The 24100-nt window shown below is 40.8% G+C and overlaps 1 protein-coding gene across 1 annotated transcript in view; it reads right to left on the minus strand.

The window, feature by feature from the left end:
• Positions 1 to 1235: 1235 nt before the first annotated feature.
• The window catches only part of BEND2 (BEN domain containing 2), a 66803-nt gene continuing 43938 nt past the window's right edge, over positions 1236 to 24100 (minus strand). The window contains exons 16-20 of the mRNA XM_032840840.1: positions 22979 to 23179; positions 21476 to 21597; positions 19624 to 19855; positions 15576 to 15779; positions 1236 to 1369 (exon numbers count right to left, since the gene is read on the minus strand). Coding sequence (XP_032696731.1) covers positions 1236 to 1369; positions 15576 to 15779; positions 19624 to 19855; positions 21476 to 21597; positions 22979 to 23179 — 893 coding nt within the window. The remainder of the gene's footprint in view (positions 1370 to 15575; positions 15780 to 19623; positions 19856 to 21475; positions 21598 to 22978; positions 23180 to 24100) is intronic.

Raw genomic sequence — 24100 nt, forward strand, 5'->3', positions numbered from 1 at the left:
TAACAAACATTTCTCTTTTCTCTGACAAAATGTTTCTTAAACACAAAACAATGAAATTATACAGTATTTTCTATAGCTAAAACATTCAAGAACTTTAAAGTGCTTAAGCTAAACATAAAATCCTACTCATAAGCAAAATGGAATTATTTTTTTCATTTGCCAATATTCCTGCCAATATCCTTCAAGATCACTTTTTTCTAATTGAATTTCTGATCAATATTTTCATTTAAATATGTAAGATTCAAATTTGTATGCACTTCAACTACTAGAATCAATCAGAAAAACACAGTAAATATATTAAACCTTTACCCAGACATTTCAGAAACAATAACAAAAAAAAAATCAGTGTCTGAACCTGGTCAGATTCTTTTTATTCATAGTGATATATTCTTAAATTTGAACTACTTCAATAGAAACAAAAAGCCTCCTGACATGATTTTCTGTGATGACTTTTAGAAAACTGTTGTGATAAAATATTATCAGGAGGTAAATAAAATAATAAAAATATCAGGAGGTAAATAAAAGGATGGTGTTCTTACCAGAAGTAAATCAAAAAACCATAGGTCTCATGCCTGGAAAGTCTGGGTCAAACAAAAGTATGTCAATCCTACGAATGCCCTGCTCGTGGATATACAAGAAAGCCAATGCGTGTCTTGGTTATGTGTAAACCGTGCCTCCCTTCTGAAGCAGTGGAGCTTAGACCTCAGATCTGCAGTGATGGTCCACTTGACAAATACTGAATGTCCAGTACCTACAAATTCCCACACCCGGCGTCATGGTTTGCCTATCCAACCAACTACGTCTCTCTACCTCACTACCTATGCGTGTCCCTGATGCTCAGATCACACCTATCGGTAAGAGCTAAGCATGCTATTCTCATTCGACCTTGAAACAGCAATGAAAACGACCTTTAGGAGTTTACTACCATTCCCTTAATCAGAGGTTCTTAGCAGAGTACTGCCCATCACTTCGTTCACAAGATGAAACATTATACATCTTCCGAATGCAATTTTGTCTGCTATGTGGGCAGAGAAAGAACATCAGATATTTCCTCAGTTGTGAATGCAGAACTCCCGCTACCACAAGCTAATTTTGGAATGACAACTTGAGAAACTTACAGGATGATACAACAGTGTTTAAAAAAAAAAAAAAGAATGTAGGGTGGCTGGCATTCAAGTAGTTGAGTCAGTTATCTCTTGGCTCTGGCTCTGCTGGAGGAGTTGTTGCGGAAGCCACTACGGTTTGGATGTAGACTTCTTGAGGTCATAGCGAAGACTACGGATGGAGCTATTGATAGCTGTCACGCACAACTTCCAGTCGTATCCGGTTTCCGAGAGACTGCAAGTCGGGTAGATGTCTTGAAGAAATTCTGGTGGTAAAACCCGAAAACATAAGTTACTTAGAAAGCACTTCTCAGACAAATGAATTTATTCAACCTCTGTTCTATTGTGGTGACTACAAAACGGTCATTAAAACTTTAATTAAAACTCATGGAGTATAACTATTATTAAATGAGCTGAACAAATCTTTTCATCTAAAAGGATAATAGGGAAAAGCACCATTCTTAAATCACAGTAAAGTAACAATATCCCATGACCTTGCCACGTAACCAGAATGGAAGTCCTCTCCGGCCTTCAGTACCCGACGTAAACTTTTCTTATTCTTGAATTTATCAAACGTGCATGTTATTCATTGTATCAAGACCTGCTAAGGCTTTGTAACACACAAGAGGCTGCAATGTCTTTTATACTTTGAGAGGCAAGAAGCCGTAACTGCTAAATATTTTGGTACTGCTTGATTTATCTCCCACGAGAAAGAAGGAGTCTCTCCAACTTGCAGTTAGAGGAAAATGTCTATAAGGGAAGGCTACAGAGCAACATGGCTCAACGCTTAGAGAAAGTGGGTGGACAGACAAAGGGAAAGGTAGAGAAGAGAGATGGGTTTTTTTAAAAGATTTTATTTATTTAATTGACAGACAGAGGTCACAAGTAGGCAGAGAGGCAGGCAGGAGAAGAGAGATGTTTTTAACCAGAGAGCAGAACTGTCCTCAGATATTTTTTTAGGTAACTTCCAAAGTGCCTTTGAGGCCTTAGGAAAGGATCTGTTGAGCACTACAGGCCGGCATTAGCTGACTACATTAATTTCACTTGTTTTTCTTTTTTTAATATAATTTTTTATTAACATACAATCTGTTATTAGCCCCAGGGGTACAGGTCTGTGAATTGCCAGGTTTACACACTTCACAGCTCTCACCATAGCACATACCCTCCCCAATGTCCATATCCACACCCCCCTCTCCCTAACCGCCTTCCCCCAGCAACCCTCAGTTTGTTTTGTGAGATTAAGAGGCTCTTATGGTTTGTCTCCCTCCGGATCCCATCTTGTTTCATTTACTCTTTTCCTACCCCCAAACCCCCCACGTTGCCTCTCAACTTCCTCATATCAGGGATCACTTGTTTTTCAATAAGATTAAAAAGTTGGGAAATCAGGAGAATGTCATGAACACAGCATAGATCCAAAATTTTTAGCAAGGCAGGTGACAGTTAAAAAGCTTTTATACTCAAAGGACTACTTACTACATCAATGGGTAGCCTAGAAGGAGGATTTCAGTGGTATGTCCCTGGATTCAGTATCAGGGAGTGGTTTTTTATGTTGCCAGACATCTTTATTTTTTTTAATTTTTATTTTATTATTTTGCTGCCAGACATTGTTATTAACAATAACTAAGAGACTGGAAGAGAAATACAAGCACCCACAAAGCTCCTAAAGTGGTTAGTGTTTCCCCGAAAGTGTTCTCTGTAATACTATTCACGAAGAAGTTTCCCGGGGAAAAGATCCTGGTTGTGCAAACGAGCAACGCTACACTCCAGAGGTGGTTCCCACTGAAAAATCCTGCAGTAAAGAGACCCGCTGATTCAAAGGTGACAGAATCAGATGCGTGAGTTGGGAATATAAATGAGGAAGGTGGCAATGCAGAAAACAACTGAAGTTCAGCACTATGGAGATCTGGGTGGGCTTCAGAGCTAAAGGCATTGAAAACATGTTTCAAAACAGTCAGGTGAAATAGATCTACAGGGTAAGGCCCTGGGGGTGCCCAATCAAGAGCTTCCCTAGCCATTTGACTATAAAAAGCACCTTATTCATGAAGCGCCCATTAACATTCAGGTGTTTTTAAGAAATATTGTTTGGGGGATGCTTGGGTGGCTTAGTCAATGAGTGTCTGCCTTTGGCTCTGGTCATGATCCCAAGGTCCTCAGATCGAGCCCCGCATCAGGCTCCTTGCTCTGTGGGGAACCTGCTTCTTCCTCTACCTGTTCCCCTTGCTTATGCTTGCCTGTTCGCTCTTGCTCTCTCTCTCTCTCTCTCTCTGACAAATAAATAAATAAAACCTTAAAAAAGAAAGAAACATAGTTTGGGGAATGCTGCTCTACACTAACAGGATAAAATGAAAGGGAATAAACATAAAATCCTACACTTATATAAAAAAAAATACTAACAGTATAAACAGGAATAGCCCAAACACTAACAACATAAGTACTAGATAAACATCAGTATATAGAAAAAAAGATCTAGGGGTCTTAGGTGACCGTAAAATTAAAAATGGCAAGTGCCATTTTAGTCTGCATTAACATTGACATTGGTCTTGGCAATGATTTTTTTTTAATCTGACACCAAAAAAAAAAAAAAAAACAAAAGCAAAAATAAACCAGTGAGACTACATTAAACTAAAAAGCTTCTGCACAGCAAAGGAAGCCATCAACAAAATGAAAAGGCAGGATCCACTGAATGGGAGAAAATATCTGCAAATCGTGTATCTGATGAGGGGTTAATATCCAAAATATAAAAATAACTCCTACAACTCAACAGCAAAAAAACCAACCACATGACTTAAAATATGGGCAAAAGATCTGAATAGATGTTTCCCCTAGGAAGACAGAGAGATGGCCAACAGGTATTTGAAAAGATGCTAAACATCATTAACCATCAGGGAAATGCAAATCCCAACCACAATGAGAGATCACCTCACCCCTGTCAGAATGGCTATTATCAAAAAAAACCAAGTATGGGAGAAGATGTGGAGTAAAGGGAACCCTCGTGCACTGTTGATGGGAATGTAAACTGGTGTGACCACTATAAAAAAAAGTAATGGAAGTTCCTCAACAAATTAAAAATACAACTACCATACAATCCAGCAAGTCCGCCTCTGAGTATTTATCCAAAGAAAACAAAAATACTAACTCTAAAAGATATAAGCACCCACCGTGATCACTGTAGCATTATCTAGTGCTCGCTTTAGCAGCACATACACTGTAGCATTATCTACATAGCCAGGACATGGAAACAAAGTAAGTGTCCAAGTATCCATGACGGATGAATGAATAAAGAAACTGCGATGTATACACATACACAAATACACACACACTGGAATATTATTCGGCCATAAAAAAATAATGAAATCTTGCCCCTTGGGACAACACGGATGGACCCTGAGGACAATAGACGAAGTGAAAATAAGCCAGACAGAGAAGGACAGATACCCTATGATTTCACTTATGTGTGGAATCTAAAACAACAATAAGATACAGAAAACAGACAGGTAGTTGCCAGAGGCAGGAGGTAGGGAGAGGAAGAAATGGGTGAAGGGGGTTCAAAAGGTAAAAATAATAATAATAAAATGAATACATGTTACAACACGTATATACATAGAAAGGAAGGAAGAAGAAAGGGAGAGAGACAGGGAAGGGAAAGGAAGGAAGAGGAGAAAGCATGACTTGGCAGGAACAATTTGCAGAGACAGCATGTTTACCAAAAAAATAAAATTTAAAAATTAAAATGGCAAGTGTCATTTTAGACTGCATTAACAGCCTAATAGGTAACAGTATTATTGTATTCTGGGTTAGCTTGAGAACATCTGAAGTCAGTCACTGAATCAGATCATGAAAGATTAGGCAAATATTTCTATGAGGAGTTCCTGAAGGAAATGGAGATATTTACCTGTAAAAGTGTGAGACTTAGTGGGGAAAAGTTGTGAATTACACTTATTTTCTCAAATTCTCATGCTTCCATGTAGAGGGATCTCCAAGTTGGGATGTTTGGGGAAACTGGGCATGTATGAGCTGATATTTTTATCTCCTCCTGCCAGATTCTAGTGGTTCTCTCTCGTTTGGTTCCAAACTTGAAAGTGGGGAGAGAGGGTGTATTTACTCTCTCTCAATGCTCCAGCAGGAAGTAATAGCTCTCTCTACATACTTGAAGGCCTATCATGTGAAAAGTAATTGGATCCACCCTAGTTAGCTCTGGAAGGGATAAGTTGAACAGATGTGTATTACATGCAGGGAAGTAAATTTTAAGTCACTTGGAGGAAAAACCTTCTCATGAATTAGAGCTCCTTTAAAATGTCTTGGGTTGCTGGAGGGGAGAGAATATGGTGATGGAGTAGGAGGACCCAAGACTTCTGTCACCCCATGAACACAACTAGACAGCCATCAAATCATCCTAAATACCCCAGAAATCAACCTGAAGTCTGACGGAACAAACCCCACAACTGATGGAAGAAAAGAGGCCATGTGGAAGAAGGTAGGAAGTGTGGGGATATGGTTTAGGGGAGAAATGGGTGGCAGGTGCTATGGGGTGGGGGAGCCATGCAGAGGAGAGAGAGAAAGAGAAAGGGAGAAAGAGAGAAGCACACAGGGGAATGATGCACAAGAAGAACAAGACCCACTCAGTTTCCTGAGTTCTTGCAATGGGCAGCAGTGATTAAAGCCTGGAGTTGTTTTTTTTTTTTTAAGATTTTATTTATTTATTTGACAGACAGAGATCACAAGCAGGCAGAGAGGCAGGCAGAGAGAGAGAGGAGAAAGCAGGCTCCCCAAGGAGCAGAGAGCCTGATGCGGGGCTCGATCCCAGGACCCTGGGATCACGACCCGAGCCGAAGGCAGAGGCTTCAACCCACTGAGCCACCCAGGCACCCCTAAAGCCTGGAGTTTCAAAGGTCAGTAGGCTTGACTGGGATAGAGCCCAGAGGGCACTGCCCTGCTCCTGCCAAGAAGGCAGGCAAACTCCCACAGGGTGTGGAAACAGTGATTTGAAGACTGCCTGGGGCACACAGGGAGAAGATGACTCTCTTCTTGGTGAGAGGCAGCGTTCCCAGAGATGGCTCTCTGGGAACAAAGGAGCTGGCTGGGGCTCCATTTCCCTCCCCCACCCCTCAGCAGAAACACAGAGCCACCTGTGCGAAACAGCCGAGGGAGGACGCTGGCTGCCTAACTTGCTTACACCAAGCCCCACCCCACCCCACTCTGACAGGACTGCCCTTCTCGGTCAAGCTTGCCTCAGTCCCAGCCGGGTGGACCCCTTCCAAGAAGACCAGAAGTCCCTGCCCACACCACGTCTCCCGACCAGAGAGTTCTGTGGGCCTTCAGTTCTAATGGAAGTAGCATCAGGTCTCATTTCACAAGCAGATTATAGCACACCTACTTAAAACTGACCACATTCTGGCCAAAAACCAAACACTGCACCGCAAGCAAGGAGAGCTTCTGCAGATGGACAAAGCAGCCAAAACACAACAGCAGAGTGCATGGGGCACCCAGCAGAGACACTCCCTGAATTGCCAGGCCCTGGGCGCAACATGACCTCTTCTTCATAAAGCCGTACTCTCAGAAGCAGGAAACATAACTGGCTTTTCTAACACAGAGAAGAAGACAGAGCCCGACAAAATGCCAAGGCGGAGGAATTCATCCCAAATGAAAAAGCAAGATAAGGCCACAGCCAGACATCTAAGTGAGAGAGATCTAAGTAACACGCCTGATGGAGAATTTAAAGCAACAATCATAAGGCTACTCACTGGGCTAGAGGAAAGAATGGACGGCGTCAGGGAGACCCTTACCACAGAGATAAAAGAGTTAAAAAAAGAATCAGTCAGAAATGAAGAATGCAATAAACGAAATTGGAAACAGGCTTGATACACTGAACTGTAGGCTGGAAGAAGTGACAAAGACAAGAAAGGATCAGAGAAAATCTCCAGAAACAATAACAAAACGAGTAAGACAATGGCACTGAATACATATCTATCAGTAATCACTCTGAATGTAAATGGACTAAATGCTCCAATCCAAAGACATAGGGCGTCAGAACGGATAAATAAAAAAGACCCATGTCTATGCTGCCTGCAAGAGACTCATTTAGACCTAAAGACACCTGCAGATTGAAAGTGAGTGGATAGAGAAACATGTATCACCCAAATGGACATTAAAAAAAACCAGAGTAGCAATAGTACATCAGACAAACTAGATTTTTAAACCAAAGACTAATAAGAGATGAGGAAGGGCACTATTTCACAACAAAGGGCACAATCCAATAATTGTAAATACTTATGCAGCCAACATGGGAGCACCAAATATATAAAACAATAACAAACATAAAGGAACTCATTGATAATAATACAATAATAATAGGGGACTTTAACATCCCACTTATATCAATGGGACAGATCATTTAAGCAGAAAATCAACAAGGAAACAATGGCTTTGAGTGACACACTGGACCAGATAGACATAACAGATCTATTCAGAACATCCCATCCTAAAGCAACAGAACACACATTCTTTTCAAGTGCACACGGGACATTCTCCAGAATAGATCACATATTAGATCACAAATCAGGCCTTAACAAACGCAAAAAGACTGAGAGCATACCATGCACGTTTTCTAACCACAATGCTATGAAACTAGAAGTCGACCACAAGAAAAATCTATAAAGACCATAAATACATGGAGGATAAAAAAAAACATGCTTCTAAATAATGAATGGGTCAACCAGGAACTCAAAGAAGAAATTAAAAAATACATGGAAACAAATGAAAATGAAAACACAATTGTCCAAAACTTCTGGAATGCAGCAAAAGCAGTTTTAAGAGGTAAGTTTACAGCAAGACAGACCTACCTCAAGAAGCAAGGAAAGTCTCCAATATGCAACCTAATCTTACACCTAAAGGAAATAGAAAAAGAACAAACAAAGCCTAAAGCCAACATAAGGAAGGAAATAACAAATATTAGAGCAGAAATAAATGATATAGAAACTAAAAAAAAAAAAGAACAGATCAATGAAGTCAGGAGCTGATTCTTTGAAAAAAGTAATAAAATTGATAAACCTCTAGCCAGACTTAACAAAAAGGAAAGAGAAATGACCCAAATAAATAAAACCACAAATCAGAGAAAGAAATAACAACCAACATCACGGAAATATAAACTATCATAAAAGAATATTTTTAAAAAAACATATTCCAAAAAATTAGACAACCTGGAAGAAATGGATAAATTCCTAGAAACATATAAACTACCAAAACCAAAACAAGGAGAAATAGAAAACTTGAACAGCCGGATAACCAGCAAAAAGAAAAAAATAATAATCAGTAATAAAAAAATCTCCCAATAAACAAAAATCCAGGACCAGATGACATCACAGGTCAATGCTACCACATATTTAAAGAGTTAATACCTATTCTTCTCCAACTATTCCAAAAAATAGAAAAGGAAGGGAAACTTCCAAATTCTATGAGACCAACATTACCTGAAACCAAAAGCAGATAAAGACTCCACTAAAAAAGAGAACTACAGGCCAATATTCCCAATGAACCTGGATGCAAAAATTCTCAATAAAGTACGAGCAAACCGAATCCAACAGTACATTAAAAGACTCATTCACCTCAGTCAAGTGGGATTTATTCCTGGGTCGCAAGGGTGGTTCAATATTCCCAAATCAATCAACATAATATGCCATATTAATAAAAGAAAGAATAAGAACCATATGACCATTTCAAAAGATGCCGAAAAAGCTTTTGACAGATAAGTTTATTTATTTTTTTTAGTAATTTCTATACCCAATGTGGGGCTTGAACTCACAACCCCAAGATTAAGAGTTGCATGCTCTTCCAGCTGAAGTCAGCCAGGCACCCCTCACCAGTACTGGAAGTCCCAGCCACAACAATTGGACAATAAAAAGAAATAAAAGGCATCCAAATCAGCAAGGAGGAAGTAAAACTTTCACTATTTCCCGATGACATGATACTCTATATAGAAAACCCAAAAGATTCCAGCAAAAAATTGCTAGAACTGATAACACGAATCCAGTAAAGTTGCAGAATACAAAATCAACGTGCAGAAATCTGTTGTATTGCTATACACCAATAATGAAACAGCAGAAAGAGAAGTCAATCCCACTTACAACTGCACCAAAACCTCTAAGATACCTGGGAATAAACCTAACCAAAGAGGTGAAAGACTTGTACTCTGAAAATTATAAAACACTGATGAAAGAAACTGAAGATGACACAAACACATGGAAGGATATTCCATGCTCTTGGCTCAGAAGAACAAATATTGTTAAAATGTCTATACCACCCAAAGCAATCTACACATTTAATGTAATCCCTATCAAAATACCAACAGCATTGGGGCACCTGGGTGGCTCAGTGGGTTAAGGCCTCTGCCTTCAGCTCAGGTCATGATCTCAGGGACCAGGGATTGAGCCCCACGTTGGGCTCTCTGCTCAGCAGGGAGCCTACCTCCTCCTCTCTCTCACTCTGCCTGCTTCTCTGCCTACTTGTGATCTCTCTCTGTCAAATAAATAAATAAAATTCTCTTTAAAAAAATAGCATTTTTCACAGAGCTAAAACAAACAATCCTAAAATTAGTAGGGAACCACAAAAAGACTCCAAATAGCCAAAATAAACTTGAAAAAGAAAAGCAAACCTGAAAGCATCACAATTCTGTACTTCAAGTTATATTATAAAGCTCTAGTGATCAAAACAGTATGGTACTGGCACAAAAATAGACACATAGCTCTAGAGAACAGAATAGAAAACCCAGAAATAAACCCACAATTATATGGTTAAATCATCTTCACCAAAGGAGGAAAGAATATGCAATGGGAAAAAGAAAGTCTCTTCAACAAATGGTGTTGGGAAAACTGGACAAACTACATGCAAAAGAATGAAAGTGGGCCACTTTCTTATACCATACACAAAAATAAATTCAAAATGGAAGAAAGACCTAAATGTGAGACGTGAAACCATAAAAATCCTAAAGAAGAACACAGGCAGTAACCTCTTCAACATCAGCCATAGTAATATTTTTCTAGACATGTCTCCTGAGGCAAGGGAAACACAAGCAAAAGTAAACTATTGGGACTTCATTAAGATAAAAAGCTTCTGCACAGCGGAGGAAACAATCAAACTAAACTAAAAGGCAACCTATGGAATGGGAGAAGATATTTGCAAATGACATATCTGATTAAAGTGTTAGAATCCAAAATATATAAAGAATTTATAAAACTCAACACCCAAAAAATTGAATAATCCAATTAAAAAATGAACAGAAGACATGAGTAGCCATTTCTGCAAAGAAGACATCCAGATGGCCAACAAACACATGAAAAGATACTCAATGCCACTCATCATCAGGGAAATGCAAATCAAAACTACAATGAGGTGTCACTTCACACCTATCAGAAAGGCTAAAATCAACAACACAAGAAATAACAGGTACTGGCAAGGATGCGGAGAAAGAGGAACCCTCCTCCACCATTGGTGGGCATGCAAATTCGTTCAGCCACCCTGGAAGACAACATGGAGTTTCCTCAAAAATTTTTGAAATAAGTCAAGCAGAGAGAGTCAATTATCATATGGTTTCACTTATTTGTGGAGCATAAGAAATAACACAGAGGACATGGGGAGATGGAAAGGAGAAGGGAGTTGAGGGAAATTGGAAGGGGAGGTGAACCATGAGAGACTATGGACTCTGAAAAACAACCTGAGGGTTTTGAAGGGGCGGGGGGGTGGGAGGTTGGGTGAGCCAGGTGGTGGGTATTATGGAGGGCACGTATTGCATGGAGCACTGGGTGTGGTGCATAAACAGTGAATTCTGTTACACTGAAAAGAAACTAAATTAAAAAAAAAAAGTTAAAAATAGAACTGCGCTATGATCCAGCAACTGTCCTACTGAATATTTTCAAAGGGATACATGCCCCCCGATATTCACAGCAGCATTATCTACAACAGCCAAATTATGAAACCAGCACACATGTCCATCAACTGATGAACTGGTAAAGAAGGGGTGGTAGATATATGTACATTGGAATATTACTCAGTTATAAAAAGAATAAAACGTGGGGTGCCTGGGTGGCTCAGAGGGTTGAGCCACTGCATTTGGCTTGGGTCATGATCTCAGGGTCTTGGGATCGAGCCCCGCATTGGGCTCTCTGCTCAGCGGGGAGCCTGCTTCCTCCTCTCTTTCTGCCTGTTTCTCTGCTTACATGTGATCTCTCTCTCTCTCAGTGTCAAATAAATAAATAAAATCTTTTTAAAAAGAAGAAGAAGAAAACCTTGCAATTTGCAAGGACATGAAAAGACTTGGGAAGTATTATGCTAAGCAAAATAAGTCAGTCCAAGAAAGATGAATTCTACTCATATGTGGAATGTAATAAACAAAAAAAAAAATGAACAGATGGAAAGAGAGAGAGAGGCAAACAAAGAAACAGACTCTTAACTATAGAGCACAGAGATGATTACCAGAGGGGAGGTGGGTGGGTAGGGGATGGGTGAGACAGGTGATGGGGATGAATGAGGGCACTTGTCCTGATGACCGCCAGGTGATGTACGGAAGTGTCAAATCACTACATTGTACACCTGAAACTAATATTACACTCTATTTTAACTAACCACAATTTAAATGAAAACTTAAATAAATACAAACAAAAATTTTAAAAATGTACTGGATTGCCATCAGTAGAAGTGTTCGAGCTGAGGGGAGGCAACTATGTCAAAGCTGAGATCAAATTCCTGCTCTGGGGGAAAGGTTGTCTTGGAGGATGTGTAACGTTCTTCCTATCGCTAAGACTTTACAGTTCTGTGATATGCAGAAATGGGTGGGAGAGCATAGGAGTAAGGTTGTGCACTAATTGCAAATTTGCCAGCCACTAACTGTCTCCATGTAAAGCACTCTCTAAAGACCCCTTAAGCGATACTGAACGCTCATCAGAGAGCATCAAACAACAGTTTCTTCGTAAAATCAATACCTTTGGCTAGCAGACATATTTACTTTAGGTTACTAATTTCCAGAAGAGTGCCCCCAAATAATAAAATCTCAGAATAAAAAATTATATCAGAATAGAAGAATAAACTACTTTATTTAGTCAGTGGGATACCAATCAGCAGTTAAAATCCATGAGCAAGATCTCAAAAACATAATGTTGAGTGATAAAAATTTGCAAAAGGGGGGCGCCTGGGTGGCTCAGTGGGTTAAAGCCCCTGCCTTCCCCTCCCAGGGTCCTGGGATCGAGCCTCGCATCGGGCTCTCTGCTCAGTGAGGAGCCTGCTTCCCCTTCTCTCTCTGCCTGCCTCTCCGCCTACTTGTGATCTCTGTCTGTCAAATAAATAAATAAAATCTATAAAATAAAATTTTCAAAAGGATACATACTATATATCCCCACTTATGTACATTAAAACAACTATAGAATGATAATATATATTATTTATAGATCTATCAATATAGGTAGCAAAAGCATAAAATATGTATGGGAATGATTCATCTAACTCTAAGATTATGGTTACTTTTGGGGAGAAAGACAGGGGAAAGAGTTGGTGAGATGAGTTGTTGTTTTTTTTTAATATTTTATTTATTTATTTGACAGAGAGAGAGATCTCAAGTAGGCAGAGAGGCAGGCAGAGAGAGAGGAGGAAGCAGGTTCCCCGCGGAGCAGAGAGCCTGATGCGGGGCTCGATCCCAGGATCCTGGGATCATGACCTGAGCCGAAGGCAGAGGCTTTAACCCACTGAGCCACCCAGGCGCCCCAGTGAGATGAGTTTTAATTATATCAGTGATGCCTTATTATTAAAAAAAAATAACCTGTAGCACAAAAAACAAAGCATCTACATCCGTACTGGGCTGACAGGTCCTTATTATACTACTATATCATTTTCTGTACATTTTTGTGTGTTTTAAATTATCCTGAACCAATAGTTCTAAAGAAATTACACTGGAGACTATAAGGTCCAGTCCTTCTATGAGTGCAGAAATCTCTGGTCACTCGGCCTTTGTTATGTTTTTTTTTAAATTTTTTTTAAGATTTTTTTATTTATTTATTTGACAGAGAGAGATCACAAGTAGATGGAGAGGCAGGCAGAGAGGGGGGGGAGGGAAGCAGACTCCCCGCTGAGCAGAGAGCCCGATGCGGGACTCGATCCCAGGACTCCGAGATCATGACCTGAGCCGAAGGCAGCGGCTTTAACCCACTGAGCCACCCTGGCGCCCTCGGCCTTTGTTCTAACTCTTCATTCTCCAAGTTCATTTTATCCCTACATTAAAGTAAAATATGTTTTTTGGTCAGATTCCCCTCCTTGGGCCTGGCTCTGCCCACACCCCTAGGACAATGATGATGATTCTCTTGCATTCTCGCCACTGAAATAATTCACATGGCTACCCTTCCATACAGGAATAGAACTTGGGAGTCTTACGGCACATTGGTTAAAATATGCCTCATGTGGATTGTATGTCAAACTCATACTGAATATTTTTTACTCCAAAAGACATCTCAGCTAGTAATATAATTCAATAAGGGATAAAACAAAATGAAATGCATAGAATAATATCTTTAGTCCACTTTTGAGGAACTAATATATTCCAGATATTTAAAGAACTATAAAAGTCACCTCTTTCCCCTCACTTAAAAAAATATTTTGGGGCGCCTGAGTGGCTCAGTGGGTTAAAGCCTCTGCCTCTGCCTTTGGCTCCGGTCATGATCTCAGGGTCCTGGGATTGAGCCCCGCATCGGGCTCTCTGCTCGGTGGGGAGCCTGCTTCTCCCTCTCTCTCTCTGCCTGCCTCTCTGCCTACTTGTGATCTCTCTCTCTGTCAAATACATAAATAAATAAATCTTTAAAAAAATAATTTAAAAAAATTTTTTAAAAATGTTTTTAGGGCACCTGGGTGGCTCAGTGGATTAAAAAAGCTTCTGCCTTCGGCTCGGGTCATGATCCCAGGGTCCTGGGATTGAGCCCCACATCGGGCTCTCTGCTCAGCAGGGAGCCTGCTTCCCCCAACCCCTGCTTGCCTCTCTGCCTACTTGTGATCTCTGTCGTTCAAAACAAAAAATGATTTAATTAGAATGGGGCGCCTGGGTGCCTCAGTCAGTTAAACCTCGGGCTCTTGGTTTCAGCTCAGGTCATGATCTCAGGATGGTGAGATGGAGCCCTACATCGGGCTCCTCCCTCGAGGGGAAGTCTGCTTCTCTCCTTCTCCCTCTCCCTCTGTCCTGCATAAACGTACTCTCTCTCTCTCTCTCTCTCCCCCCAAAAAATAAATAAATAAATCTTTAAAAAGATTATTTTAATTAGAAAAATATTTCTCCTATAAACACCTTCGTTTCCAAATTGCTTACAAAGTCTGTGTTCTTTTTTTTAACCAGAAGAGGTATTAGGTTTTGGTTTTTTGCCCGGTGGGTTAGCTCCGTGATGTCCAAATTGCCAACTGTGACCAATTACTAGGTCGTGATGTCAGTGATGGCAGCACTTTTAAAAAATGTAATAGCGGGGTGCCTGGATGGCTCAGTAGGTGAAGTATCTGCCTTCGGCTCAGGTCATGATCCTGGGGTCCTGGGATCAAGCCCACAGCTGGCTCTCTGCTCAGTGGGGAGCCTGCCTCTCCTTCTCCCTCTGCCTGCCACCCCCCCATTTATGCATGCTCTCTCTCTCTCTGTCCAATAAATAAGTAAATAAATAATCTTTTAAAAAGTGTAATAGAATAGAAACCACTGGAATGTAATCTCATTGAAATAAACATTGTGAAGCTTTTGCTTGCAGTTTTAAAAACTCGTACACACATCTCCTGAGTCACAACATAAACCATATTTTTTACTATGAGTTGCAATAAAAAAAAAAAGACAAGTTTGAAAACAAGTGGGTAGACGATAGCGAATGCTTACAGAAGGTCCTGCAAGCCAGGCTTCTTTAGTTTAGTCTGAAACATGAAGTGTTCAGATTTGCTGGGTATGTGTGATATGAAGACAGGAACCAAACAAGAACCAACTAAGATCAGCCTGGGGCTCAGAATCTCTCTTTGCTGGGCCCAGTGACACAAGTAAGAAGTATTCTGCTTCCTGCTTTGTCCAAATTTAAATTTTCACAGGATCGCTTTTGGAAGCTATATTATTTCATCTCTACACATCACAGATAAAGACTGCCCTGAGCTCACGTGCACAAGAAAAATCTAGCAAATTAACCTGCTGTGCTATTGTTGACACTCTAGCAAACTGACAAAGCCCGGCAGCCTCGACCTTGATCCTCAGTAAACCGAAGCGTTCGGGTTTCCCTACGCCTGGCAAGACAGAGCAATTAGCCCGGAGAGCCCGAAAGCAGAGGAGAAACAATTCATGGAAAAATTCCTTGTTATACCCTAAGGAGGGAATTAGTAAGAGCTCCCTCTCTCCTCAGAACACAAACAAACTGAATGGATTGTAGTTTTTGCCCTTCTGTAATGTAACTTGCTTTTTATTTATTCTCACATACTGAACATGCAACCAACCTCGAAGAGCATGAATCCTGTTGGGGTTAAGGGCATACATGCCGTACCCCAGATTGCCATAGACGTTACTTTTTATCAAGACTTCTTCTGTGAACAGGTTGCGAATGAGGTATCTGGCTGCCAGCTCTGGGCGAGACTTCCCTTTGGCTATAGTCAGTACTGAATGTGGCAACTGTATATTTCTACCTGGATTTCCAAGATATTCTAGAAGCAAAAGAGGAAAAAGATGTCAATGTTCATGGCAAGGTCAAGTTTTTTTTTTTTTTAAGGCTTTGATTTTTCTGAATTTTTAGGCTCCAGAATTTGAGAACTTAAAAAATATTAAGCCCTTAAGCTTTTAGTATATCATGACATAGCATGAGAAACGAAACGGGAATCACAGCTGATGTGATTACAGATACTCCAGTGATTCAGGAAAATGACTCAGTGTTCTGTTACCTTGTAGGACAGAATCAGTTTTATTAACATTATGTTTATTTTTCATAACAAATTCTAAGTAATTTCAGTGCACTGTTATCCTCTTTATAACAAAGATTTGTTCAAAAAGAAGCAACAAGATTCTTACTGAAATATTTACAATTTTTAAAAAGCAGGTTTTCTGTTGGGTATTAAAGTCATCATTTAAAAATCAGCAAACTCAGCTATCATATTTTAGTTACCTTACTTGAACTGAAAAATAAATTTTAAGCCTATTTTCATTCCTCAACCCCACAGCCTAATCTTCTTCATCTCACCTCAGTCCTAGTGATTCAAATTAACTACATTTAAAAATATTCTATTATATGGGACGCCTGGGTGGCTCAGTTGGTTGGACGACTGCTTTCGGCTCAGGTCATGATCTCGGAGTCCCGGGATCGAGTCCCGCATCGGGCTCCCAGCTCCACGGGGAGTCTGCTTCTCCCTCTGACCTTCTCCTCGCTCATGCTCTCTCTCACTGCCTCTCTTTCAAATAAATAAATAAAATCTTTAAAAAAAAAATTCTATTATATATACAATAAAGAATTGTTTATTGGAGAAAATATGTTAAAGAAATATAATATGATTCTTACATGTCAATAAGTGTATTTTTCATCTTGGAACATTCATCATTTAATGGGTGGCCGTATTAATTACTGAATCTCCCAGATCCAGCCTTTACCAAGAGACACTGAATTATTTAAAAATAAGTTCATTTAGTGGGTCCTAAGACTTCACTCTAGAAGATTCTCCTAGTAGTATTTATCAAGGTCAGAAAAACAGGTTAATACTCTTTAACCTGGTAATTTCAATTCTGAGAACCTAACTTAACAATTCAAGCGGTCCCTGGATGGCTTGGTTGGTTAAGTGTCCAACTCTTGACTTTAGCTCAGGTCATGATCTCAGGGTCTTGGGAATGAGTCTTGCGTCCAGCTCCAAGCTCAGCATGAAGTCTCCTTGTCCCCCTCCCTCTGCTCCTCCCTGCCATTTGCATGTGCACACTTGCTCTCTCTCTCAAATAAATAAATAAATAGAATCTTTTTAAAAGATAATGCTAAGTCTTCTGTTCATGAACATGGGATATCTATGTATTTAGGTCTTTCCTAATTTATTACGAAAATATCTTGTCATTTTCAGAAAGCACACCTGGCACTTCTTTTAATAAATTCATCCCTAAACATTTTATTAAACAAAAGGCTCCATGCTCAGTCGGGAGTCTGCGGGAGATTCTCCCTCTCCCTCTCCCCCTCTTCCTGCTCACTCGAACTCTTTTCCTCTCTCTCTCAAATAAATAAATAACCTTAAAAAAAAAAGAAAGAAAGAAGAGAATCTGGGACTCCTGGGTGGCTCAGTCTTCGGCTCAGATCATGATCCCAGGGTCCAGGGATCAAGCCCCACATCGGGGTCCCTGCTTGGTAGGAAGCCTGCTTCTCCCTCTCCCACTGCCCCTGCTTGTGTTCCCTCTCTCGCTGTGTCTCTCTCTGTTCAATAGATAAGTAAAATATTTTTTAAAAAGTAAAGAATCCAAAATACGTACAAAGCTATCCAAATGAGTTTTTTGGCAACATGACTTGTGTGACTGATAATCCCCTCCCCAAAAAAATCCTCAAAAAAAAAAAAAAAAAAAGAGGCGGGTAGTTAAATAAGTTAGGATGTACTTACTCAATGGAATATTATATACTGTTAAAAGCAATGATCATAAACAATGGAGATTCTTGAGGGAAACACACATATCATGTTTATTTTCTTTTTTTATTAAAGATTTTATTTATTTATTTATTTATTTATTTATTTGACAGAGAGAGACACAGCGAGAGAGAGAACCCAAGCAGGGGGTGTGGGAGAGGGAGAAGCAGGCTCCCCGCCGAGCAGAGAGCCGGATGCGGGGCTCAATCCCAGGACCACGGGATCGTAACCTGAGCCGAAGGCAGAGGCTTAACGACTGAGCCACCCAGGTGCCCCACACATATCATATTTAAAAAGAAGCGTGAATATATAGAGACCATGATGTTTTAAAAGGTAAGAAAAAAATCAGAAGAAAATTAAAATGTTCATAATAGTTTTTTATGGTATCTTGATCATAGGAGCCTTTCTTTCCTGCAGAATATTTTCGACTTTTTCAAAACAAAATGGTGTAAGAGACCGTACACAAAGTGGGCAGCTGCCTGGCTCACAGTTCATTTAGTTGGCCCTATCTCCTGATTCTAGACCTGGGACCTAAGCGCTGCAGATCAGATTCTTTGTCCTAGGAATCTAACAGGGACGAGAGGGAACAAGAACGTAGAGATCATGGAAGATGCAGACAGAGCCCCACAGACCTCAGTGGACGCCGGAGGTCACAATCTAAGGGTTGGCGGTTTGGCTCCCGTTTACGGCTCGGTTTGCTCCACGCTTCTTCAAATCCAGGAGCTCTTCGTCCACTGATTTTTGTTATGGTTTAATTGGGCCAGGGTTTGTTTCTGCGGTATACAGCCTGAACAAATACAGTAGTTGTAGGGGCGCCTGGGGGGCTCAGTGGGTTAAGCCTCTGCCTTCGGCTCGGGTCACGATCCCAGGGTCCTGGGATCGAGCCCCGCATCCAGCCCTGCTTCCTCCTCTCTCTCCGCCTGCCTCTCTGCCTACTTGTGATCGCTCTCTCTCTCTCTGTCAAATAAATAAACAAAATCTAAAAAACAAAAAAAATCCAAAAAACAAACATAGTAGTTATTTTACTTTTATAATGGAAAATAGATATATAACGATGCACCTTTTAAATAATTTCATTGGAAGAGGTTCACAGGTCATACCCTACTGAGGGTTGCCAGGGGGTCAGGGGAGAGACGGAAAAGAGTTTTGCCACCTCAGGTGCCACTAAACCTGAGCAGACTGAGGAGGAGGTGTCGGGAAGCACGAGTGGCAGGTGGCACAGTCACCTACAGAACCCACTGCCACTTGATATGAATGAAGTAGGATGTGCCTCCAGCCGACAGCGAGCAGTGGGGGCAAAATGTTCTGAGGAATGAGATTCATTAATTCACACAAAAACTGTTTAAGGAGCACCTGCCATGTGTCAGGCACAGAGAGAGCAAGACCTTTGAGTCGCAACCCACTGTAGCTCCTTCTCATGCCTAACCAGAGTTCGCCCGGCTTGAAGGAACAGGCCCAGAGCTGCTTTCCGAAGGAAAAATAGCAGATGTAGCTTAATGTTAAAAACTGTCAGTCTCAAGGCGCCTGAGTGGCACAGTTGGTTAAGCATCCAACTCTTGGTTTCAGCCCAGGGCATGACCTCAGGGTCATGAGATCGAGGCCCGGCCTGGGTTGCGTGCTCAGCACAGAGTTGGCTTAAGGTGCTCTCTCCCTCTCCCTCTGCACACTCATGCGCTCTCTTTCTCGCTGTCTCTCAAATAAATAAATAAATAAACCTATCAGTCCCAGAAGTAGGTTTCTATATTTCATTAACTCATTCATAGGAGAGATTAAGTTGTTTAGATTTCTCATTATGAAAAATTTCAAAAATCTTTGAAAGTAGAACAGTACACTGAACCCCATGAATGCATCATCCAGATTCAACATTTAGCATCAAGAGAACTCGTATTAATAACTCACAACTTACCCAGTGCTTCATAACATATCACTGAATTCTCAGTGGGAAGTTCTTGAACTCCTTGAGGATAAACACTGTTGTCCCACCAAGAATTCCCATTTTCTCTTGTTTCGAAGGCAATGGTTCGCTCACAAAGCTGGGAACTGCTTTCATGGCCATCAGTCCCCCCTTTATCGTTCAAATCTGCAGGCGCTGGGATGTCGAGACTGGGGGGGCCTTTATTGCTCTCACCAGTTCTCTGCTGAAATACAACATTGTGTCTATAACCAAAGTCCCCTCGTGAGAAGATATGGTCACACTCCATCACCTGCCAGGGTTCCCCAGATTGGCAGGGGAGCAACGGTCTCTAATAAGGTCACCAGAAACCCCCAGCTAGTGTGCGCCATGACAGAAGCAGACATGTGGCTTAGCCTCTTGGAGGGCTCGGTAGCTTTATCTCATGATAACTGCTGGTGCCAAATAAGTGCTTAGTAAACATTTCCTGAAGAAACGCGTAAATGAGTCTCTTCGGAGTTGACAATTTGGTGGTTTTTATTTTTTTACCATTCTTGTTTGTTTTCTCTTTTTCCCCAGTGGCTAGAGACTCTAGGAATCTCTAAAGACCTTGGGGATCTTTTTTTTTTTTTAAAGCTGTGCTTGAGACCCACTTTCTTGGCATATGTCACCAGACCCTCTGGTGCCAAGGGTGGGAGAGCTCCAGCATTCACGACTTTCTTTGAAAGCGTCTCCCGTGATTCAGTGACAACCCGCGCTCTAGGCCAGGGCTTCCCACACGGCTCTGTGCACGTGAACCCCCTGGGGTCTTGCTGAAATGCAAATTCTGCCTCTGCAGGTCTAGCGGGACCCTCAAGACTCTGCGCTTCTCACAAGCTTCCCTGTGGGACTGCCTCTGTCGCCCGTCGGGGACCGTCCCCCTCCGAGTCAAGGACGTGGCAGGTACATGGCAGCTGCTGCTTCTCTCCTGACGCTGAAGCACGTATGCAAATTAGCATTTTCCAGGCAGCATCATAATTTTACATTCAAATGTTGAGGGTGCAATTTTTGTAGGATAGAAAAGGGAATGTGAAAAATAAGCAGATTTGGTTTCAGACAGATGGTGCTTGAGCTATCGCTGAAATCAAGCCGTTCACCAGGAAAACAGAAGCTCAGCTACAGATATTCTGGGCAAATAGTTTCCATGCACTTACTCTAGAGATGCAGGACCAACGAGACATGGCGAGAATAACATGGGCTTTGTAGAGAGGTGGGTGGAAATGAGAAATTGTTAAGTTAAATCCTTCAACAGGAGAAAGCAATAGACATGACACTCTCCCCTGCGGGCCCATTCGTGTTAAAAAAAAAAAAAATCTCTAATGCACTTTCATGATCAAATGGATGCGAGAAAAGCCAGATTCCCGTTTAACAAGTAACTAGGGACACGGTAAGATACAGGCAGCAGGTGAACCTCATGGCCAGCACGATGTCCACCAGCTTCTGCCATCACTGAAAATGGACAAAGACAGAAGCGCCTCCCTTTGCTGCCATGCCACAGTCTCCCCTTCTCTGCAGTACTCAGCAGGATGCTGAAAAAGATTTCCCAAACATCTCTGCAGCTGAGAACTCTTCTTCATATACCCTATGCCTTCAAATACACCGATCGTAACACACCATTTGAATTATTTTCTCTTTAGGATATTTGTATGGAGCATCAATGTCAAAGAGTAAAATAAACAGGCAGAGACCATACGCTGCCCCCAAAATTAAATAAACAAGATTTTGAACACACGGCCTAAAGATCCCGTGTGTCACACTCTCCATTCTGGAACTGTATACAGTATGCCCTGATACAGCAGTGACCATATTTAAATAAAAAATAACTTACTGGTGCTGTGATGGATTCAGCACATAAACAATAGATCAGAGAATTGATATCAGCAACACAGGTTTTCCAGTCTTTTCCACATTCACGCAAATCATGGTTGGGAAAATTTGTTGCCAGATGTTCTGCAAATAGTGGAAAACATTCATGAAAATTTTATAAAAAGAAAACAAAACCCAAAGAACTGATGAGACTTTTTTAGTTGAAAATACTATTTTCTATTTTGAATTGCTGCTCTTTTCTCTCTTTCTGAGAGTTTAAAAATTCTACCAAAAAAGGATGCTTTCCTGAGTGTCTCACTTCTTCTAAGGTGCAATTCCCCTATAAAACACTGATGTGGGGAGCCACTAATGAGGTTGTGGTGCTTTTATTAAACTAAGAACAGATACTATACTTAAATCTTAGCCAAAAAGCTGAGAAGCAATGAGGTTATGGTGCTTTCAAAAAAAAGTGTGTAACAGAAGGTCAACTATTTCTGGGGGCTAATGCCATTGAATAACCCTATGGATATATTAAAACTGAAAAGAAAATCTGTAAGCAGGAAATGGTGTTATAGCCAACACTCTTAGACTGCAGTGTATTTATTTGGGACACTACGTGTCCATCTTCCCTAGAAGCTATTCCCTCTGCCTAGAATATCCTTCCTATTTATCTAGCTAAGGATTTCAAACCTAGCTCAAGTGTCCTGTCCTTAATAAGCCTCCCCCAATGCCCGCAGAGTAGTTGCTCTACTCTCTGAGCTTCTACAACATTATCGCCCTGGACTGGGATTGATCTGTTTCCCTCAACAGTCCCTTTCTAGACTGTGAGCTCCTTGAGGTCAGAAATACTTATTCGTTGTTGTGGTCTCAGTGCCCATGAGTCTACAACCTTCAACCAAATCACTGGAAGTGGGGAAGGCAGGAGGCTGAATTAGATTAATCATGACTTTCTATTTCTCTTTTGCCAGTTAGTAGTACCAAAGTATGTTTTAATACTCCCCATTTTTGGGGCTTTTTTCTTTATTTTTTTAGTACCAAGCTTGAGCACTAAAAAATTGACTTAGTTCTAGCCATAAGCAGCTATAATCAACAAAACTTGTCTTGGGGCGCCTGGGTGGCTCAGTTGGTTAAGCGCCTGCTTTCAGCTCGGGTCATGATCCCGGGGTCCTGGGATGGAGCCCCATGTAGGGCTTTCTGCTTAGCAGGGAGCCTGCTTCTCCCTCTCCCTCTGCCTGCCACCCACGCCCCCCATTTGTGCGGTCTCTCTCTCTCTCTCTCTGTGCAATAAATTTTTTGAATCTTTAAAAAAAATTAAAAATAAATCTTGTCTTATTCCATTATGTACGGACAAGTTGCATTCTTTACAAGTTGTTACCCATTACATTAAATTGTAAAATCGGGGTCAGACAGGTGAAAAATAGCTCTAAGATTTACACAGTCTTCATCACTAGCTCTTAAACTACCAATAACATTCATCAGACAACCCAGTGATGATCAGACAAGACTTCATAAAGAGTTTACATACCTCTTATTGCAGCCACTTTGTTTGGATCTAGAGGTTGGCGGCCTTGGGAATTGATGCCTACCCAGCTGCGTACCAGAATTTCCTTGGAGAACAAAACATGAACCAAGTAGCGGGCTGCATGCCTCGGATGGCTCTTCTTTTGCGCAGTCAGCAAATTAGTATTAAGCAACCTGACATTCCTTTTCGGATCACCAAGATACCCTTTTAAAACACAGAGAGAAAGTAAAGTCTTGGTTTTCTCATGCAAGGCTACCAAGAAAGTTCCCAAGAAAATTAAACTAATTGATTTCTAATTCACTAATTTCTACTTGGATGAATCTTTTCCTATACTTCTCTCTTCCTTAAAAAGGTCTCTTTGATGCCATCTGCATAACTTAGCATTTTTCACCTTTGCTCTTCTTGAATTTTTGGTACTTGAACTAGTCATTTCATTGTCTTGAATAAATTCAAGTCTCGGCCAAAGATGCATATGCAAGCATGGGCTCCCTTTTATCATCTAAAAGTACACTCAGAGCCATATTACTGTAGGAGTATATGTTCCCTAAAGATAATCTGGAATGTATGGGTGGGCATAATTAAGAAAATTTTGAAAAAGCTAGCATTTATTGAGTAACTACTATACATATCAGGCACTGGGCTAAATATTTTACATCTATAAGCTCGGTTTCATTATCCTAACAACTTGTCACCCCTTCGAAGAGGAAACTGAGGGCCACAGAAGGTAAGGCATTTGAACAAGGTCACAGAGCCAGGTTTTCAAATCTGTTTATAAGCCAAGTGCTGTGAACCATTACTCTGCTAATGCCTTCTAGTCTTTTTGTTATTTCTTCTTTTTTAAACACAGAATTAAAATCATACTTTGTATATAGTCTGAATCCTGCTTCTTCAGTTACCATTCTATTTCGAGCATGTCTTCATTTTCTTTGGGTTTTTTTTTCAAGTCAGCATTCCTATCTTCATGATTTTCCTGACAGGTGACATTTATGTTACACTTACCTTCTGAGCACTGTGTTAAGGGCTTTCAGTGAATTATTCCATTTGAGTCTCACCCTTCTATGAAATAGGTACGATGATTTTCATCACTTCCCCAAAGGAAGAAACTAATACTTAGGTTAGAGACGT

Source organism: Lontra canadensis, unplaced genomic scaffold (assembly GCF_010015895.1).
Source record: "Lontra canadensis isolate GAN:19392208 unplaced genomic scaffold, GSC_riverotter_1.0 scaffold116, whole genome shotgun sequence".
NCBI classification, from domain to species: Eukaryota; Metazoa; Chordata; class Mammalia; order Carnivora; family Mustelidae; genus Lontra; species Lontra canadensis.